The 19,471-nt window shown below is 56.4% G+C and overlaps 1 protein-coding gene across 3 annotated transcripts; it reads left to right on the forward strand.

The window, feature by feature from the left end:
• Positions 1–3,882: 3,882 nt before the first annotated feature.
• On the forward strand, positions 3,883–18,489 carry CGREF1 (cell growth regulator with EF-hand domain 1). 3 transcript variants are annotated; one of them, XM_008254626.5, is made up of 6 exons: positions 3,883–3,963; positions 15,092–15,188; positions 16,435–16,500; positions 16,593–16,663; positions 17,576–17,700; positions 17,893–18,489. In XM_008254626.5, the coding sequence occupies exons 2-6, from the start codon at positions 15,103–15,105 to the stop codon at positions 18,319–18,321; spliced, it is 777 nt and encodes a 258-aa protein (XP_008252848.1). In that variant the 5' UTR covers positions 3,883–3,963; positions 15,092–15,102; the 3' UTR covers positions 18,322–18,489. The 3 variants fall into 3 exon arrangements, with proteins under 3 accessions (XP_008252848.1, XP_008252849.1, XP_069925438.1); XM_008254627.5 differs by lacking the exon at positions 3,883–3,963 and adding an exon at positions 4,029–4,162; XM_070069337.2 differs by lacking the exon at positions 3,883–3,963 and adding an exon at positions 14,330–14,354.
• The last annotated feature ends 982 nt before the right edge of the window (positions 18,490–19,471 follow it).

The following is a 19,471-nucleotide window of genomic DNA, read 5'->3' on the forward strand; positions in this document are numbered from 1 at the left end:
CAAGAAAACTATGGTTTCTTTAAGGAAAACTCTAACCAGCCTTGCTGTTCTCTACTGAGCTGTTTGACCAAGGTTTGAATGCATTGATAGCAACTCTAAATCTTGGCAGAAAATCTTGCATAGTGAGTAGACGTGGCAGGCTCTAGAGGCAGACAGACCTGGGTTTGCACCTGCAGCTCTGCACTAACCAGCTGTGGTGAGCTTCGTGACCTTTGGCAACTTACTCAACACACAAGCCTGTGTGCAGGGGGCAGGGGGTGGCAGTAGGGATCTCACAGAATGCCATGAACTCAGAAGTTAGTCACGGGGCCGGCGCTGCGGCTCACTAGGCTAATCCTCCGCCTAGCGGCGCCGGCACACCGGGTTCTAGTCCCGGTCGGGGTGCCAGATTCTGTCCCGGTTGCCCCTCTTCCAGGCCAGCTCTCTGCTGTGGCCAGGGAGTGCAGTGGAGGATGGCCCAAGTGCTTGGGCCCTGCACCCCATGGGAAACCAGGAAAAGCACCTGGCTCCTGGCTCCTGCCATCGGATCAGCGCGGTGCGCCAGCCGCAGCGCGCCGGCCACGGCGGCCATTGGAGGGTGAACCAACGGCAAAGGAAGACCTTTCTCTCTGTCTCTCTCTCTCACTGTCCACTCTGCCTGTCAAAAAAAAAAAAAAAAAAAAAGAGAAGTTAGTCACGGAGAGTGGAAGCCACTCAGCCTGCAACATAGGGAGCCCTCAACAATTGGCACCACGTGTTCATGGTGATGGCACTGGGAATTTCACTTTGTGTTCCGCAAGGCGCAGCTGGGTGGGGAGCAGGCGGGATGAAGAGGATGGAGGGTGGCAATAAACGGATCAGGCATTAGGAGCTAATAGCCAAGTTCCCCTGGGGCATGGCGGAAGGTGCTCCGGGCACCTAAACCCACCCCAGCCATGACTGGTACCCTCCTGGGGCACACAGGATCAGTATGAGCCCTCGTGGATGGCAGAGCCTAGAGCCAAGTGCCGCTCTGTAGGCTCGGAAAGGAGCTCAGGGCGGCTCTGTCTACCGGACTGAGCTGTGCTGCACCTGGGGAGCTGGAGTCCTGGAGTCCTGGGCCCGCCCGTTCATGCCGCCCCTGCCCCCGCCCTGGCAGTTCCGGCAGGCGGACTCGCCCTGCCTACCTCTGCTGGCTGCCACACCCCTGTGCAGAGGCGGCCATGAGCATCAGAGCTGGGGGAACTGTGCCTGCTGCTCCGCTTAGAAGCCTTCTCAGTGACCCACAAGGTGGCTGCCGGCCTCCTCCACCACCCTCGCCTCCGGCTGTTTAAGCCAAGCAGCTGCCATCTTCCTTAAACTCGCGTAGCCTGACCTGGCCAAGCAGCCTGGTCAGAGCCCCCTGCCCCCATCGCTGTCTGTTGCTTCTGCTCTAACACAGTGTCACACACTGGGCAAATGTTTCAAAAGATTTTATTTATTTAATAGGCAGAGTTACGCAGAGAGGGAAAGACAGAATCTCCCATCTTTTGGCTCGTTCTCCAAATGGCACAACAACCAGGGATGGTCAGGCAAAGCCAGAAGCTTCATCCGGGTCTCCCACATGAGTGCAGGGGCCTAAGCACTTGGGCCATCTTCCACTGCTTTCCCAGGCCATAGTAGAGAGCTGGATAGAAGGTGGAGCAGCTGGGACCTGAACCGGTGCCCATACGGGACGTGGGTGCTGCGTACAGCAGCTTTACCCACTATGCCACAGTGCCAGCCACAAACACTGGGCAATTTATAATTAGCAGTACTTTATTTCCTGCAGTTCTGGGGCCTGGGAATTCCCAGACGCAGGCTCTGGCAGGTTTGATGTCCAGGTGCTGTTGTCCTGCTTATTAATAATTTTCAATAGTAATACCCTGTGGGTTCTTCAAAGAATTCTGAAGATCGGCTCAAATAGACCAGACAACATGGCAAGTTTCCAAGCTTTTTTATTCAGTGAGAGAAACGCACAGAAAAGTGAGGGCTTTATTTCGGGAAGAAAGAGAGGCCTAGAAGCTAAGCTGGGTGTCGCTCCCCGTCTTCGTGGAGGAACGACACAGGACCCTGCGCTGTTCTTCTGTCTGCTCGGCCCTCCCCGGGTTTGCTGCTGGTCCTTCCCGGGTTGGCTGCTGGTCCTTCCACCTCCGTGGAAGGGCGGTTCCCCCTGCCACATTCCCCACTTCCGCGGGGGAGCGGCACACCGCCGGCCGGCTCTCTCGGGGGCTGCACAGGTGTTCCCCTTAGATGTTCCTGGTGCATGCCGTCTCTCTCCTCTTTTATAGTCCTCCTCCGCCAATCCCAACTCGGCTGCCCACACGCCGAGTACGCTGCTCTCCTCCAATCAGGAGCAGGTCCTGCAGCTTGTCAAGTTGGTGAGAGGCAGCTGGGTAGAAGCTGTTGCCTCCTCTCCCAGCGCCATATTGTGGGAGAGCAGATGCATAGAATAAGTCTTAATTCCAGTAACTTAGTCTAGTCCGAGTTGCTCCCAGTTGCTCCCCACAGCTGGGTCCATACCAGGCAGAGAGCAGGCCGGGAGCGGCCATGTGCAGCAAGCATGAGGCTCTGAGCAGCCACGGGCATCTTAGCGTGGCAGCAATGCAAAGGCAGAGAGCAGGCCAGGAGCCACGAGGAGCAAGCGCAAGGGAAGGGCCCACGGGGTTCCAGGCCTTTTACGGACTCCCAAAGGGGGCGTGGTTATGTAGTCTGATTGGCAGGTGGGGTCAGGGAGGGGCAGGAGATCACACGGGGGCGTGGTCTTCCAGTTCACATACCTAATGGATTGTATCCTATCTGCAAGGGAAAGGGGCGTGTCCAGGTGTGGTCACGAGGGGAGGGACTGGAAAGGCAGGAGGGCAGGCGGGTGGGCACCCTCGTGTGCTCCATTCTGACTTCACGTAGCTGCATCTTCCACGGCCCTCTTTGCAAACGCACTCATGTTCTGTGTCCTGGGCGTCAGGACTCGCAGATACGCGCTTGTGGAGGACCCAAGTGAGCTCAGGAACTGATAGGGGTGGAAGCTGTGTGAGCCGAGGGGGAGTGAGGAGCGCACCTGAGGAACTGGTGCAGGGAGAGAACCAGGAGCGACCGGAGAGGGAACCTGCCACTGCCACACCGGGCCGTCGGCATCGTCCTCAGGGAGACAGGACGAGAGTGGGCTTGTCGCTGCACAAAGAGCTAAGAGCTGAGAGGTCATTGCAAGAGCTAGGGCCTCGGGCGAGTGGAGGGCCTGGCCGCTGAGATAAAAGGAAGTGGCATCATGAGGCCACTAAGCGCCAGCCATGCAACTACCTCCCTACACGCCAGCGGAGAGCTGCCACCAAGGCCCTTAAGGTGATGGCTCCTCCTGCCCCCCCAGCCCAACTCCCCTTCCCCTCCATGGAGCCAGTGCCCGGTGACGTGCACAGCCATGGCCACACAGCAGTCACAGCTCAGTGTCACTCGGTGTCTCTAACAACTCAGGAGGGGCTCCCCTGTCACCCACTAGGCAATCGGCCACACATCGGCCATGCCCACGGGACACAGTGGCACAAAATGCCCCGTGCTGCGTCACAGTCCCACATACACAGCCGCTTCGGCACAGGCTGGCAGTGCGTTCCGTCCTATCTGGCGGCCACATCTGGGTGCCTCAGGCAGAGTTCAGCGTGCTTCTCCTTTATGCACGTCAGCCTCCCCCCCTTCTCTGTGTGTGTGCCCCCCCTCACAGAGACACACATAAGACACACAGGAACACATACACACGGAGATACACACTTACGTGGACGGACACACACCCCTCCCCCCCCCGGGGGTGGCAGGGCGGTGCCCTGCCCAAGCCACTGGCGCTGGCTCCGGACCCTGCCTGGGCCAGGGCGGCGGCTCCTGCGGCAGGCGACGTGGAGCGGCCACGTGGAGCGGCCGGGGGGAGGGCGGGCGGCCGAGGGGCCCGCGGCACAGCAGCCTCCAGCCGCCAGGAAGCTGAGCGCAGCGCCGCCGCAGCAGGTGGGTCGGACCCCGCCCCGGGCAGGCTCGGGGCCGGGCGGGCCGGGCGCGCCGCCGAGCCCATCGCAGCCGCCGCCGCCGCCGGGTCGCCTCTGGCCGGGATCCAGAGCACAGTCCCTCTGCATCCCTGCGGCTGGACGCGGCTGGAGGCGGCCCTCGGCTCTGGGCGCCCTGGGCAAGACGCTATCCCTGCGGACAGGTAGAGGCGCCGGCGCGGAAGCGGGTGATGGGTTTCACGACCCCCTCCCCACGCAGATACCCCTCGCAGCGTGGCCGGTGGGGCTCCAGTGCCCCCCCAGGACAGAGCCGGGAGTTCCATCCCCATCTAACAGATGGAGAGGTGGAGGGGTGGGGAGGTGGCTGAGGTGTGGGCCCCCGCGGCTGGGTAGCCTGGTGTCCTCCGTGGGGCATGTGAGGGTGGCTGGGAGGCCGGGGCACCAGAGGGGTGAACCTGAGCAGAGGATTCTCTGTCCAGAAGTACTGTCTGCCAGCCAGACTGTGCCAGAAATGGGCTGGATGCGGGCGAGGGCGGGGTTCCTTCCTGGCGGGAGTCAGGCTGAGGTGTGATGGTGGCGGGACTGGGATGCAAGAGAAGTGCTGGGCCTGGCTGGGAAGTTACACACCTTAACCTTCAAGGCCCCTGCGGCTCCCTGGCCTCTGAAACGCTCCAGGAGCGTGTGCACTGCCAGCCGCATGACCCACATGGCACCTCCCTGCACCCGCCCCAAGCCCCTGCCAGGTAGTTCCTGAGACACTCATTTTCAAAATGAAGATCCCAGAGCTCAGAGAGGGTTAGACACTTTACCTCGGTCACACAGGGGGCTCAGAGGCGGATTTCATCAGAGGCCGAGGCTCTCCTCCCACATGCAAGGCTTGAAGACCCCTGAGGCTGAAGGGGTATCGTGGATGCACGCATGTGCGTGTGTGTGCGTGTGCACGTTTGTGTGTGAGATGAACAACTTCACTGACTCACGGCTGTGTCTCCTGATGGCGGCTTCCCTGTGTTCATTAGAGCAATCGTGTCCATGCACATGGCAGTTACAGGAAATCATGGAGAACAGTTTTGTTTGGCAGCCAGTGAGGGTCCATAGCTGCTTTGTTGCTGATGCTTGCCGAAGGTTTTGTGAACGCTTAGGAAGGTGATCACGCGAACAAGTGCACCAGCCTCACTCAGCGCTGCACCAGGCGCCTGGCCCTGACTTCCTTTTAGCAAGGGAGGTAGGTGTTACCGTTGGAAACATTTCTTAACACTACACAGGCATTTGCTTAAGTTTTAAAATTGGCTGGCGCTGCGGCTCACTAGGCTAATCCTCCACCTGTGGCGCCGGCACCCCGGGTTCTAGTCCCGGTCGGGGAGCCGGATTCTGTCCCGGTTGCCCCTCTTCCAGGCCAGCTCTCTGCTGTAGCCCGGGAAGGCAGTGGAGGATGGCCCAAGTGCTTGGGCCCTGCACCTGCATGGGAGACCAGGACAAGCACACTGATCCTGGCTTCGGATCATCACAGCGCCGGCCATGGTGGCCATTTGGGGGGTGAGCTAACGGAAGGAAGACCTTTCTCTCTGTCTCTCTCTCTCACTGTCTAACTCTACCTGTCAAAAAAAAGTTTTTAAATGTATTTATTTATTTATTTTTGAGAAGCAGAGACAGAAAAAGCTCCCATTCTCTGGGTCACTCCCCAGATGCCCATGATAGCCGGGGCTATAGCCCCAGGGCTGGCCCACACCAACACTGGGGGCCAAGAACTCAGGCAGGGCCTCCCTGTGGGGCCAGGGACACAGCCACCTGAGTCATCACTGCTGCCTCCCAGCGTTGCCTTAGCAGGAAATTGGGATTGGGAATGGGGCCAGGGCTCACACCCAAGCTCAGAGAGGTTGAGTCACTTGCCTGGGGCACATAGCAGGGTCAGAGGCCTAACCCTGAGGCTGGGCTCTCCTCCCGTGTGCCGCTGCAAGACTTGAGGAGACTGAGACCAGAGAATGTGTGTGTGTGCATGCATGTGTGTGCATGGGCAGGTGTGTGTGTGTGCATGGGCACAGGTGTGTGTGTGTGCATAGACACAGGTGTGTGTGTGTGTGTGTGTGTGCATGGACACAGGTGTGTGTGTGCATAAACACATGTACACATGCACATGCATATGCGTGTATGTATTGGGAGATGGCATGGGATGTGGGTGTCCTAAACAGTGTCTCAGCCACTACCCCAAATACCTGCCCCAGTTAATGTTTTTTTTTCTTTTAAAAGATTTATTTATTTATTTATTTGAAAGGCAGTTACAGAGAGGTACAGGCAGAGAGAGAGTGAGAGAGAGAGAGGTCTTCCATTCACTGGTTCACACCCCAGATGGCTGCAATGGCCAGAGCTGTGCCGATCCAAAGCCAGGAGCTTCTTCTGGATCGCCCATGTGGGTACAGGGGCCCAAACACTTGGGCCATCTTCCACTGCTTTCCCAGGCCATAGCAGAGAGCTGGATTGGAAGTGGAGCAGCTGAGACTCGAACCAGCAACCATATGGGATGCCAGCACTGCAGGCGGTGGCTTTACCCACTATGCTGCAGCGCCTGCCCCTGGTGTAATGTTTTGAAGTAGACTACAGCTGAAGGCTGAGGTTGTCAGGAGGCCCAAAATGGTCCAGGTTGAGGACAGAACAGGTGAAAGGCATTGTGGGAGCCTCCAGCAGCCCCTGTGATTGGAGCAGGTTGCTGGTGTAATGAACGGAGCCAGGGCAGAGGCCTAGGTGAGGACCCTGGACTGTGAGAGGACAGGGAGCCACTGGAGGCTTTGAAGCAGTGGAGGGCAGTGAAGGAGGGTTTGTCTGATGTGGGGTGGAGATGATGCCGGAGGCAGGCGCAGCAGCAAAAGGCTACTCCAGGGACCGCATTTTGGCACAGCAGGTAGAACCACTGCCGGTGGGTGCTGGCATCGCGATCAGAGTGCTGGTTTCAGTCCCAGCTCCTCTGTTTTCAACCCAGCTTCCTACTAATGCACTTGGGAAGGCAGCTGAGGGTGACCAAGTACTTGCGCCCCTGCCACCCACATGGGAGACCCGGAAGGAGTTCCTGGCTCCTGGCTTCAGCCTGGCCCAGCCCTGGCTGTTGTGGTCACTGGGGGAGTGAACCCGCAGATAAAGATACGTCTCTCTCTGCCACTCTCCGTCACTCAAATAAACAAATGTTTTGTGTTTGGTTTTAGAAAAAGGCTACCATGTTAGTTTGTGCAAGAAAGAATTCATTATCCAAGCAATATTCCCTATAACCCTGTGAGATAAATATTGCTGTTATCTCACTATACAGATAAGGGAAGAAGTCTTGTGAGGATAATTAGCTTACCCAAGGTCACAGAGACAGCAGTGGAGCTGGGATTTGAACGTCCATCTGGCTGGTTCCAAGTCCTCTACAAGTACTGAGTAGTCACCCAGGGGAGGGGTCCCTGGGAGCAGCAGGCGGGGAGTGCCGGGAACACAGGTGGACCGAGCACAGGCGGGGGCAGAGTCCACGACGCCCCGTGCACCCGTGACTGCGAGCTCCGGAGCACCAAGCACCAGCCTCAGGAAGCGGGGCCCTGGGTGGCTGCACAGCTCACACCCCAACGGTGAGCCCGGCCCTGGCACGGGCCATGTCCAATTGCCAGAGCAGCTTCCCAAGCCACCCGAAAGCTTAGTGGCTCACGGGTGAATCTGGAGTGCTGGCTGGCTGGGGCTGTGCGCACGCGCACATTTCTGCTCTGGCCCACGCTGGCTGGGGGCTGAGCTGCTCTGCAGGTTTGCTGCCTCCCTGGGCTGGTGGATGGGCTAGGAGGATTTGAGCAGCCTGGGGGCCTTTGGGCATCTCCACCTGGTGGCTTCTTGTGGTCTCCCCAGGTCGCTGTAGCACCCTGGCTTCTGCCTTGGCGGTTCAAGGTTCCAGAGAGGCATGTGTGCATGTCCAGAGACAAAGGGGGAAGGCGAGGGAGAGAGAAAATGACAGAGAGACAGAGAAGGGGTAGCTATGCCCCTTGTGTGTCCTGGGCTTGGAGGTCAGCTTGCATCATTCCAGCGATGTCACTGGAGACGCATCCCCAAGTCCAGCTCATGTTCTAGGGCAGGCTGTGGGGAGAAATGGCAAAGGCTTCGTAGGCATGTTTTTAAAACCCTAGCACTGATGAGTGAGTAGCCTGGGGGCACCTGAGGTGCTAAGACCCTACACACCTTCTCTGGAGTTCCCTGGTGTCCTGGTGTAAAAACACCTGCTGGTGGGTGAGAACGCCCTGAGGCTGGAAAATACTCTGACAGCCCTGAGGGACTGCGATTACTCCAGGGCTCCTGTTGGCCTGTTCTGGCAGTAAACAGATGGGGAGAAAGCAATGGGAGGGGACCCAGGTGGGTAGGCCTGTGGTGTGTGTGGCGGAGTAGGTGTGAAGCTGCCGCCAAGTAGCTCAGTGGACTTCCAGAAGGAGAAGTGCCCTGCACAAGCCTGGCCTCATTTGTGCCTCACTGTGCCCTGACTGAGGGCTCTTAGGGGTCCCACGTAGCAGGTGCAGAACTGGATACAGAAAAGTCACCCAGACAGCGCCAGAGCTGGACTTGAACTCAGTTGGCTTAAGGTTAGCTATTCCTTAGCAACTCTGTTTTGCTCTTATTCTTTTTAATATTTGTTATCTTTTTCCTACTTAAATGTTGGCGAGCTTTAAGGGGGAAAGACAAGCAGTAATTCCACCTTAAGCTATCAATTTAAGGATAAGATAGTACCTTGTATATAGTAGGTGCTCAGTCAATAAATATTTAAGCAATGAATATTGTTTATTATACTTTTTAAAAATAATTATTATATTTATTTGAAAGACAGAGTTACAGAGAGAGTAGAGCCAGAGAGAAAGAGGTCTTCCATTCCGCTGGGTCACTCCCCAAATGGCCTCAACAGCAGGAGCCAGGAGCTTCTTCCGGGTCTCCCACGTGGATTCAGGGGCCCAAGGACTTAGGCCATCTTCTACTGCTTTCCCAGGCCATAGCAGAGAGCTGGATCAGAAGAGGAGCAACCAGGTCTAGAACCTGCACCCATATGGGATGCCGGCGCTGCAGGCTGGGGCTTTAACCTGCTGTGCCACGGCGCCGGCCCCCGTATAGTACTGACATATTTGTCTTCCCAATAGACGTGTGCCCACGTGGCCCATCTGGTGTTGGGGTATCCAGGCCAGGGTCCACAGCCTGATGCAGTTTTCTGGCCTCTGTGGCCAGCGGGCCGCCTTAGCCATCGTCCACCCCTCCTTCCACCTGGGAGACCGGCCCCTCAGTGGCCACTCACCCAGCAAACCCCTTACCTTCCAAAGAACAGGCCAAGGCAGCCCTTCCGGGCCCTGCCTGGGCCCCTCTGAGCCATGGACCAGGCCTTCTCCCCGTCTCCCTGGGAGGGAGCCACGCACTCTGCAGCTCTGGGCCCTCGTTCAGCGCCCGTGGGGTTTCCAGTGACTGCAGCCCAGTGGTGGTGAGGTGAGCGCCACGCTGCTGCTGCAGTCCTTTCTTGAGACGCTGTGTCCCCAGGTCCCCAGTGGACGCTTACTGTGTGTGTGCCCGCTCTCTTTGCTCTTAAGCATCGTCAGGGGTTCGTCTATGTTACTGGTCTTAGTGAAATAGCAAACTCGGTTGGGACTATATAATTTCTCCTATTCTTAATGATTTCATTTCTTTGAATTTATTTCTGTTTTATTAGCTTCTTGAGTTGGAAGCATATCTCATTCATTTCTAGCTTTCTTCTAAAATAAACTTTTTTTTTTCTTTAACGTTTATTTGTTTGAAAGGCAACATGACAGAGAGAAAGGGAGGTATATGTCTTCTATCTGCTGATTCTCTTCCCAGATGGCTACAATGGCTGGGTCTGGGCCAGGCCAGTCAGCAGCCTGGAGCAGCTGGGACTCGAACCAGCACTCCTATATGGGATGCTGGTATTACAAGTCACGGCTTAACCTGTTGTACCACAGTGGCGGCTCCTTCAAATATAAGCTTTTTTAGAGGTAAAGTTACAGAGAGAGAAAGATCTTCCATCAGCTAGTTCACTCCCCCAAATGGCTGCAAAGACCAGAGCTGAGCTGATCGGAAGCCAGAAGCCAAGAGCTTCTTCCAGTTTCCACGCGGGTACAGGGCCCCAAAAACTTGGGCCATCTTCACTGCTTTCCCAGGCCATAAGCAGAGAGCTGGATCAGAGAGGAGCGGTTGGGACACGAACCAAATGGGTTGCCGGCACCGCAGGCAGAGGCTTACCCTACTACACCAGAGCACTGGCCCCTCTAATATAAGATTTTAAGCCTATTTATTTTTTCCTTCTAATACTGCTCTATCTACATTATCTTGTTTCAATGTATATTTGGCCACTCTTATCCAATTTTGAGTTTTTAATAATTTCCATTATGATTGTCTTCCTTGATCCATACATAAGGATGCTTTTTAAATTTCCAAACTTATTATGTTTTCACATTATTTTTATTTCAATTTCTCATGTGATTATGTTGGCCATGTAACATAACATGGAACAGATTATTTGCTTTTATTTATTGAGAGGTGGAGAGAAAGAGACAGAGAAAGAGCTCCCTAGTTCACTCCCCAAGTGCTCACAAGGGGCTGAGGAATCGAAGCCAGGAGCCTGGAACTCCATCCAGGTCTCGTAGGTGGGCGGCGGGGGCTCAGCCTCCCGGGATCTGCCTTGGCAGGAAGCTGGAGTCAGGAGCCAGAGCTGGGACTTGAACTCAGTCACTCATGCATGGGATGCAGGAATCCCAGGTGGCATCTTAGCCGCTGTGCCAAACGCCCACCCCCAGCTTCCTATGAAAGGAAGCTTGGCGATAAATTCTCTATGCTGTTCATCTAAATTTTTTTCATTTCGCGTCCTTCTTGAAAGGTAATTTTTCTGAGAATAAGATTTCCAGAGTAGCAATGTCCTGCCTCTCCGAGCATATTACCGCATTCTGGCATCGCTGATGCTGTTGAAAAATTAGCTGTCAGTCTAATTACTTTTCCTCTGAGATGATGCATCTGGAATCTTCTCTTCTTCTTGGTGTTCTGTAATTGCAGAACAAGGTGTAGATGCGCATTTCTGCTTATTTAATCCGCATGGGATTATTTAGCTTCCTGGATCAGAATATTAGTGTTTTGCAACCTACTGGGAAAATCTCAGTTGTCATTTCTTCAAATATTGCTTCTATCCGATTTTATCTATTACTTTCCACGTCCTCCAATGCACCCCACCCCCCTTTTAAAGAATATTTTTCTCTGTGTTGGACTCAGTGAACTGCGTTTTGCATAACTTATTCACATCTACTTTGCAGTCCATTCATTCTGATATCGGCTGTGTCTAAATCTATTTAACTCACCCCTGGCATTTTTTAAAATCAACCTCCTTTTTATGCAAGTTGTATTTGGTTCTTCCAATGCACTTGGATGTTTTGGGGGCTTATTTATTTCTCACAGTTTCAAGCTTACCTTTCATTCTACAAAGTGAGTTAAATACACCTACTTCCTGTTCTGTGTGTGATAATTCCAAGAGCTTTGGCTTCGCCGAGTCTGGTTTTGCTCGTGCCTACAGTATTTCCGGTCATTTCTGACAGTGAGTGTGGGTGACTTCTGGGCTGAGGGGGGGACCACGCTCCTTGTGAGTCCGTGGCTGTCCACCTGTGGGGATTTTTTTTTTAAAGATTTATTTATTTGAAAGTCAAAGTTACACAGAGGAGAGGCAGAGAGAGAGAGAGAGAGAGAGAGGTCTGGTGGTTCACTCCCCAGTTGGTTGTAACGGCCATAACTGTGCCGATCTGAAGCCAGGAGCCACGAGCTTCTTCCGGGTCTTCTACGCGGGTAGAAAAGGAGCAGCCGGGACTAGAACCGGCGCCCATATGGGATGCTGGCACTTCAGGCCAGGGTGTTTTTTTGTTTGTTTGTTTGTTGTTTTTTTTTTTTTTTTTTTTGACAGGCAGAGTGGACAGTGACAGAGAGAAAGGTCTTCCTTTTGCCATTGGTTCACCCTCCAATGGCCTCTGCGGCCGGCGCACCGCGCTGATCCGATGGCAGGAGCCAGGTGCTTCTCCTGGTCTCCCATGGGGTGCAGGGCCCAAGGGCTTGGGCCATCCTCCACTGCACTCCCTGGCCACAGCAGAGAGCTGGCCTGGAAGAGGGGCAACTGGGACAGAATCTGGTGCCCCGACCGGGACTAGAACCTGGTGTGCCGGTGCCGCAAGGCGGAGGATTAGCCTAGTGAGCCGTGGTGCTGGCCAGGCCAGGGTGCTAATCTGCTCAGTCACAGCACCGGCCCCCACCTGCAGGGATTCTGTGGTTCGGACTTATATTCCTCCAGAGAAGACCTGTTAGGTTTGCCTCTGTCCCCACCCGGGGGGCACGACCAGGGGGGTACCACGTCAAATAAATGATCTCTCAGTTCCCTGAACTATATAGGTTGCCTTCATCCAGGCCTCAGCCCGCATCAGAGCGAGCTTGTTAGAATCCCAAGGGAAGAGGTTTCTCTCCCTCCTGCTCAGCATCAAAACCCACCTGGGCAAGATCCTTTGCTCCCTTCCTCGAGGCCAATCGGTTTTTTATTTACCCTTAGAGTGACAAGCATGGCTGACTGTAGAGAACCCCCTGTTGGTCTCTTCGCCCTGGGGGGCCGGGGCTCCACCTGTGGCCTCCTCTGCCGCACACAGCGCTCAAACTGATAGCTCAAGTTCACCTGAAGGTGGCTCTGTAGGTACTCTCAAAGCCAAGGCTGACGTCGGCTCCCTTCCTCCCACATTGCTATTGTCACTGTACTTTTGTACTCTGAGAGTTTCTCGCCGACTCGATGCTTTTGAAGACACTTTCGGTTTCGTGTCAGCGTCGTCGCTGCTGTCGATGGGACATTTGCTATCAGAGCCTGCCACGTGGTGTCAGGATGCTTCCCCGGGCTGTGTCCCTCTGAGAGTACCACGGCGGCGTGAGGAGCTCAGACCAGCAGACCACCTGGAAAGGGCCCAAGCCCACTTTCTCTCCTAGCACAACACTGTTCCCAGAGTCTCTTGCTAGCTGATGTTGGTGGGAAGCTGCGGCTTTGGCGTGTTTTGGCTGTGGGTTTGTCGACACCAACAGACCACCACATCCCCTGGGCTCAGTTGTCGACATGAACAAGGAAGACTGGCCCTGCGACTCTCGGTCCCTTTCATCTTCTTGTGAATGTTCATGGCTTCCTGCCCCTTCCTCAGGGCAGCCCAGAAGGGGGACAGTGTCTGCCCCTGCTCTAGCCCTCCTGGCGCAGGAAGTGGATGTCTGCCCCGGCAGTGGCTCGGGACCTGATTAGGATCACAGAATTCTTGGAGACTCTGCTGAAAGCCATGGACCTTCCTCTAGGAAAATCCGGTGTCAGCCAGAGCGTAGGCGGCTGTGTCAAGGGGCTGCCGAGCCTCTGCCTAGACCAGCAAACATCGGATGAGTTTTCTTCCTAGAGATGGGTTTAGGGCCTCAGCTTCGCTGGGTTTCTGCTTCCTCAGGAACTCACATTACAGGTGGGTATTGGGGGACTGGACCTGTGGCAAAGAAGTTTAAGCCTCCGCCTTCAGTTCCAGCATCCCATATGGGCACCGGTTCAAGTCCTGGCTGCTCCACTTCCGATCCAGCTCCTTGCTAATGCGCCTGGGAAGGCAGCAGAAGACGGCCAAGTGCTTGGTCCCCTGCCCCTACAAGGGAGACATGGAAGAAGCTCCTGGCCTCAACCTGGCCCAGCCCTGGCAGTTCAGCCATTTAGGGAGTGAACCAGTGGGTGGAAGATCTCTCTCTCTCTTGCTCTTTTTTTTTTTTTTTTTTTTTTGACAGGCAGAGTTAGACAGCGAGAGAGAGAGACAGAGAGAAAGGTCTTCCTTCCATTGGTTCACCCCACAAATGGCTGCTACGGCTGGCGCGCTGCGCCGATCCAAAGCCAGGAGCCAGGTGCTTCCTCCTGGTCTCCCATGCAGGTGCAGGGCCCGAGCACTTGGGCCATCCTCCACTGCACTCCCTGGCCACAGCAGAGAGCTGGACTGGAAGAGGAGCAACCGGGGCAGAATCCGGCGCCCCAACCGGGACTAGAATCCAGGGTGCCAGCGCCGCAGGCGGAGGATTAGCCTAGTGAGCCGTGGCGCCGGCCCTTCTCTTTCTTTTAACTAAATAAGTAAATTTTAAAAGGGGTGTGTGTGTGCGCATTTGGCATAGCAGTTAAGATGCTACTTGGAACACCTGCGTCCCATAAGGGACTGCCTGGATTTGAGTCTCGGCTCTGTTCCCAATTGCAGCTTCCTGTTGTGTACCCTGGGAGGTAGCAGGGAGATCTGACTCCTGGCTGCAGCCTGACTCAGCCCCAGCTGTTGTGGGCCATTGGGTGGAGCGAGCGAGCACACGGGAGATCTGCCTGCCTCTCTGCCTTTCAAGTGATGAGTATGGAAAACGTCCACCTCTTCACCTTCCATATATGCATACCAGTGAGCCGCTCAGTTTGCACTGACTGTATCTGTATCTGTTTCCTCATGGCCAAGTGGTTGTTCTGACAGGGGGCCGTGCGAAGCAGATGCAAGGGGAAGGTTTTAGTTTTTCCTTTGTACTTGGACTTGGTTTTCGTTAACTGCGCTTAGCAAACACTTCTCCTGGGGCCCCTGCTGGCTTGACGCTGAGTTGTTCTGTTTCCAGTCTGTTCTTCAGACCTCATTCAGGGTGGGCGGCTACGGTCTGTGCCTCACTGGAGACCACCCAGCCTTCTCCCTCTTTGCCCCTCTGTTTAAGTCTTGGTCTCCTGGGGCCTCACAGTGTTTCTGACCGAGCGTTTCCCCAAGCGAGCCCCTTTCCAGCCGGGAGATGAGCGCCCTGGGCAGGAGCAGAGCTGCGATTCTCAGAGCACCTGCAGGCTGGGGGGGGGGGCAGGGGAGTGGGGTGGGTGCGGGGCTGCCACCCCCGCTGGCAGCTCTGCCCTCACGCACTTCACGTGGTGGAGCTGAGCCTGATTTCCACACAGCAAAGGTCCGCGCGGGCTGCTCATGTCTCTAAGCCAGCCCTCCCGGAGCAGGGGCCCTGTCGCCTGGACCCCCAGGAGACCCCAGGCTTCCATCTCACTCGTCCCAGCCCCACACTGTGGCGCTCACCCTTGCTCCCTGCCCCTCTCTTTCCGCTCCTGGTTCCAGTTCCCGGAGGGATGGCCCGGCTGCTGCCCAGAGCGTTCTGGTGGCCACTGCTGCTGCTGCCCCTGAGCCAGGCTGCTCCCAAGGATGGAGTCACGAGGTAAGGGGATTGGCAGGCCAGGCTGCAGGCTGGGAGTAGGGAGAGTCGCTGGGGACCCCTCCGGGCAGCACGAGACTTGGGGTGGGCTCCCCGATCGCTGCACCTGCCCCCCAACCTCCTGCCTTGTGCCTGTGCCACAGAGTGGAATTCACCACACTCTCGCTGAACCCCCCTGGGGAGAGGGAGCGGAGTTCCAGTGCGGAGGGAGGCGGGGCGGGGGGAGGCCCCGGGCCAGCAAGGGTTGCAGGTGCTCATGGAGCCCTTACAGCAGGCAGCCCGCACAGCCGTGAGGAGCCTAGCGTTTCTGCCTTTTCTGAGTGCCTTTCTGGGGGTGTTAGTTACTGCCACTGTGCAAGGGGGCTGCTGGGGGGAGGGAGACAGGGGCAGGAGCAGCAGCGACCGGCGTGGCTGCCACAGCTCCTGGAGGCTGTCTGGCATCAGGGCTGCATGGGCTCACAGGCAGCCGCATCCACAGCCGGGAGCAGAGACCCAAACCAACCTGTGCCCTGTGCCTGGACATTTAAGAGTCAAATTTTATCTTTAATTCGTGTGAAAGAGTTACACAGAGAGAGAGAAAGCTTCCATCTGCTTGTTCACTCCCCAAATGGCTGTAACAGCTGGGGCTGGGCCAGGCCAAAGCTAGGAACCAGGACCTCCATTGAGTCTCCCCTGCAGGTGGCAGGGTCCCAAGCACTTGGGCCACCCTCCACTGCCTTCACAGGCATAGACGCAGGGAGCTGGATGGGCAGTGGAGCACCCGTATGGGATTCCAGCATTGCAGGCAGCAGTTTAACCTGCTGGTCCACAATGCCAGCCCCCAAGAGTCAGTTTTACGTCATGGAGCAATTAGGTCTGTATAAGCTTGAGTGAAGCCACCCTACTCAGCTGGACACCTGCCCTTGGCTCCCCGTGTCACAGGAGAAGGCTGCTGTGGCCCACATGGTGCCGCCACTCCATGGGCTGTTTTTGTGGGTCTCCGCCTTGGGAGGTGTGGTCTCCTCTGGCCTCTGCCTTACCAGGTATTTTGGGGGGGCTCTCGTGAAAAGTTTAGGTTAGGCAGCTGCCAAGAGAGAGGTGGAAGATGTAGATGTAGGGTTCTGCTTCCAAGCTCCTCCCCAGAATTGTGCCTTTAGGGGAGCAACTGCTGTTGGGTCTGGGAGAGACGCGTGCCAGGAGGTGGGAGGCTAGGAGGCTAGGCCCTCAGGAGGGGCTCTCTGCAAGGCTGCTGCTCCTCTTCCTCCCACAGGCCAGAACCGGAAGTGGAGCATCAGCCCCTGCCCAACCCCTTCCAGCCCGGCCAGGAGCAGCTCCGGTGAGTGGGCTGCACACGGACGGTCGGTGCGTAGGTGAGGCCCACGGATGCAGACTGGCCTCTCCCGGGCTGACCTTTCCCTCTCCTGACAGGCTGCTGCAGAGCTACCTGAAGGGACTGGACAGGATGGGAGAGGAGCCAGAGCGCATGAGCAGGGAGCAGGGTGAGCGGCAGGGCTGCCGGCTGGGCGGCGGGAGGCTCCGGGAAGCCAGAGCTGGGATGCGCCCCTGACTCCACAGTTCTTTTTAAAAAGAGTTATTTTCTACTTATTTGAAAGAGTGAGACAGAGATGTGTGTGTGTGTGTGTGTGTGTGTGTGTGAGAGAGAGAGAGAGAGGGAGGGAGGGAGGGAGGGAGAAAGAGATCTTCCACCTGCTGGTTCATTCCCCCAAATGGCTGCAACAGCCAGGTCTGGGTCAGGCTAAAGCCAGGAGCCCAGAACTCCATCCAGGTCTCCCAAGTGGGTGGCAGGGGCCCAAGCACTTGGATCACCTTCTGCTGCCTTCCCAGGAACATTAGCAAGGAGCTGGATCAGAAGTGGAGCAGCTGGGACTTGAACCCGTGCTCATATGAGATGCTGGCTTTGTAGGCTGTGGCTTAACCCACTGCACTACAACACCAAGGCCCTGAACTCCACGCTGACTCCTGCCTTCTCCGCCCCTTGAATACCCGTATTAGTGTTTTCTGTTTCCGAAACACAATACCTGAGGGAGGCTAGCTTGATAAAGAAAACAGGTTCAATGAACTCATGTCTGGGATGCTGGAAGTCCAGACAGCATGGTGCAGGCTCCAGTGAGGGCCCTTGGCAGCGTCACAGCCCGGTGGATGGCTCCCCAGGAGCCCTGTGGGAGCCAGGGAGAAGCCACCCAGCCAGACAGAAAGCCAGGGGGAAACTGGGGCCCCCCACTGCTGCCCAAGGATGTGCCTCCAACTGATGGAAGGAGCCCGCCACCCAGTGCTGGTTTGCAAACATCACCGCACTGAGGACCAAGCTCCCAACACGTGAGCCTTTCGGGGACACTCAAACCACTCTAAGCCACAACAATGACTGTCCTAACCCAGCTTCCCCTCCCTAGTTCTCCTCTACCTCTTTGCCCTGCACGACTATGACCAAAGTGGACAGCTGGATGGCCTGGAGCTGTTGTCCATGTTGACAGCAGCTCTGGCCCCTCAGGCTGCCGACTCTCCTAACACCAACCGGGTAAGCTCTGCGGGCTGGGGGCCTCCCATGGCGACCGCGCTCCTTGGGGCTTTGGTCTTTTGCATCACAACTCTCTTGGTAATTCTCCTGTAAAAAGAGGGTTCGGCACGGGCGCTGATGTGGCATGATGGTGGGGGTGGGTTGGGGGTGTCTCTGGTTATCAGAGACTGCATGGTGACTGTGCTTCTACAGGTCATCCTGGTCGTGGACAAGGTGCTAGAGACCCAGGACCTGAATGGGGATGGGCTCATGACCCCCGCAGAGCTCATCAGCTTCCCAGGGGAGGCACCCAGTCATGGAGAGCCCAAAGAACCCCTTGCTCCAGCTCCCCAAGAACCTCTGTTAGCTCAAAGCCCATCGAGACAAGAAACACAGGAAGCTGTGGGACCCAGGGAAGAAGCTGCGGGCCAGCCAGGAGCTGGAGGGGAGTCCTCGCAGCCGGCCCAGGAGGCGGCGGGCCGGGCAGAGGCTGAAGAGGATGCCCCAAGTCCTGGAGGACAGGCAGAGGCCAGGAACAGTGACGAGGACGCCAGAGGGCTCCCCGGGCAGACGCTGGACTCCAAGGGCACCCCACATGAGCTGGAGGCGCACAGTATCCAGCTGGAGAATGATGAGATGTAAAAGACCCCAAGGACACCGCTCGCAGCCCTCGGCGTCCCGAGCGCAGGAAAGCAGGACGAGGGTCACATCCGTGTCCCCTCTCTGGCCTCCGCGGGTGGCAGGCCTTTCTGTGTGGCTCAGGGAGAGCCTACATTTAGGGCCCAGGCAATCAATAAAGACCTGAATGAATTCAGTCCCCCGGGGCCATCAATCCAACCCAGACACCCTCGGGGCACAGGGGCTGGGGACTGTGCAGGTCTCCTGGAGGGGCGGGGGCTCAGCAGTGCTGTGACAACAGCATCTGCAGCCAGCTGCACTTTGTCCCTGAGGCCCGGGCCCCGGTCCCCTTCACCTGGTATTCACAGCTCAGGGTCCTCCCGTAGCTCAGAGCAAGCGGCCCCCACCACCTGCGCCTGCCCCTTGCCCCAGTCATATTCACTATCATTTTAAAAGAGTTTATTTTTTCCATCTACTTGAAGGTAGAGCAACAGAGAGAGGCAGGGGGAGAGAGAGAAAGAGAGAGACGAGAGAGAGGCAGAGAAAGAGACATCTTCCATTTTCTGGTTCACTCCCCAAATAGCCACAATAGTTAAGGCTGGACCAGGCTGAAGGCAGGAAGCAGGAACTTGAACCAGGTCTCCCAGGTGGGTGGCAGGGGCCCAAGCACTTGAGGGTTATTGTCTGCCTCCCACAACACAGTATTAGGAAGCCAGACTGTAAGGGCAGCAGCCGGGAATCAAACCGCACTCTGATATGGGATGCAGGTGTCCGGGCCGTGACTTAACCTGCTACACCACAACACCCACCCCAACGCCCACCCCAAAGATCATTTTCCGAGAGCCTGGTACACACCAAGCACTGTGCTGGACACTTCATATGTTATCTGATCTCACGCTCATGACAGTTCCATGACCAGAGAGAACCAGCGCCGTCTCCCAGACGCGGACCTGAGGCGCCGGGAGTTAGGTAACGCACCCTAAGGTGCCGTGTAGCTACTGACACTGAGGCCCAGGCTCCTCACTGCACGGCTCCACACACACTGCCCCAAGTCTCCTTTTGGAATTGGCCCGTGTAGTAGGCCGTTTTGTTACCATAACAAAACACCTGAGGTTGGATAACTTAAAAAGAAAAGAGGTTTATTTTGGCTTGCAGTTCTGGTCCCAGGCGGTGG

This window comes from Oryctolagus cuniculus, chromosome 2, assembly GCF_051225735.1.
Source record: "Oryctolagus cuniculus isolate XC-2025 breed Fujian yellow rabbit chromosome 2, ASM5122573v1, whole genome shotgun sequence".
NCBI classification, from domain to species: Eukaryota; Metazoa; Chordata; class Mammalia; order Lagomorpha; family Leporidae; genus Oryctolagus; species Oryctolagus cuniculus.

Coding starts and splice junctions, on each gene's coding strand:
- CGREF1 (XM_070069337.2), top strand. Junction 16,664..17,575: donor GCGCATGAGCAGGGAGCAGG/GTGAGCGGCAGG, acceptor TCCCCTCCCTAG/TTCTCCTCTACCTCTTTGCC. Junction 17,701..17,892: donor ACTCTCCTAACACCAACCGG/GTAAGCTCTGCG, acceptor GTGCTTCTACAG/GTCATCCTGGTCGTGGACAA.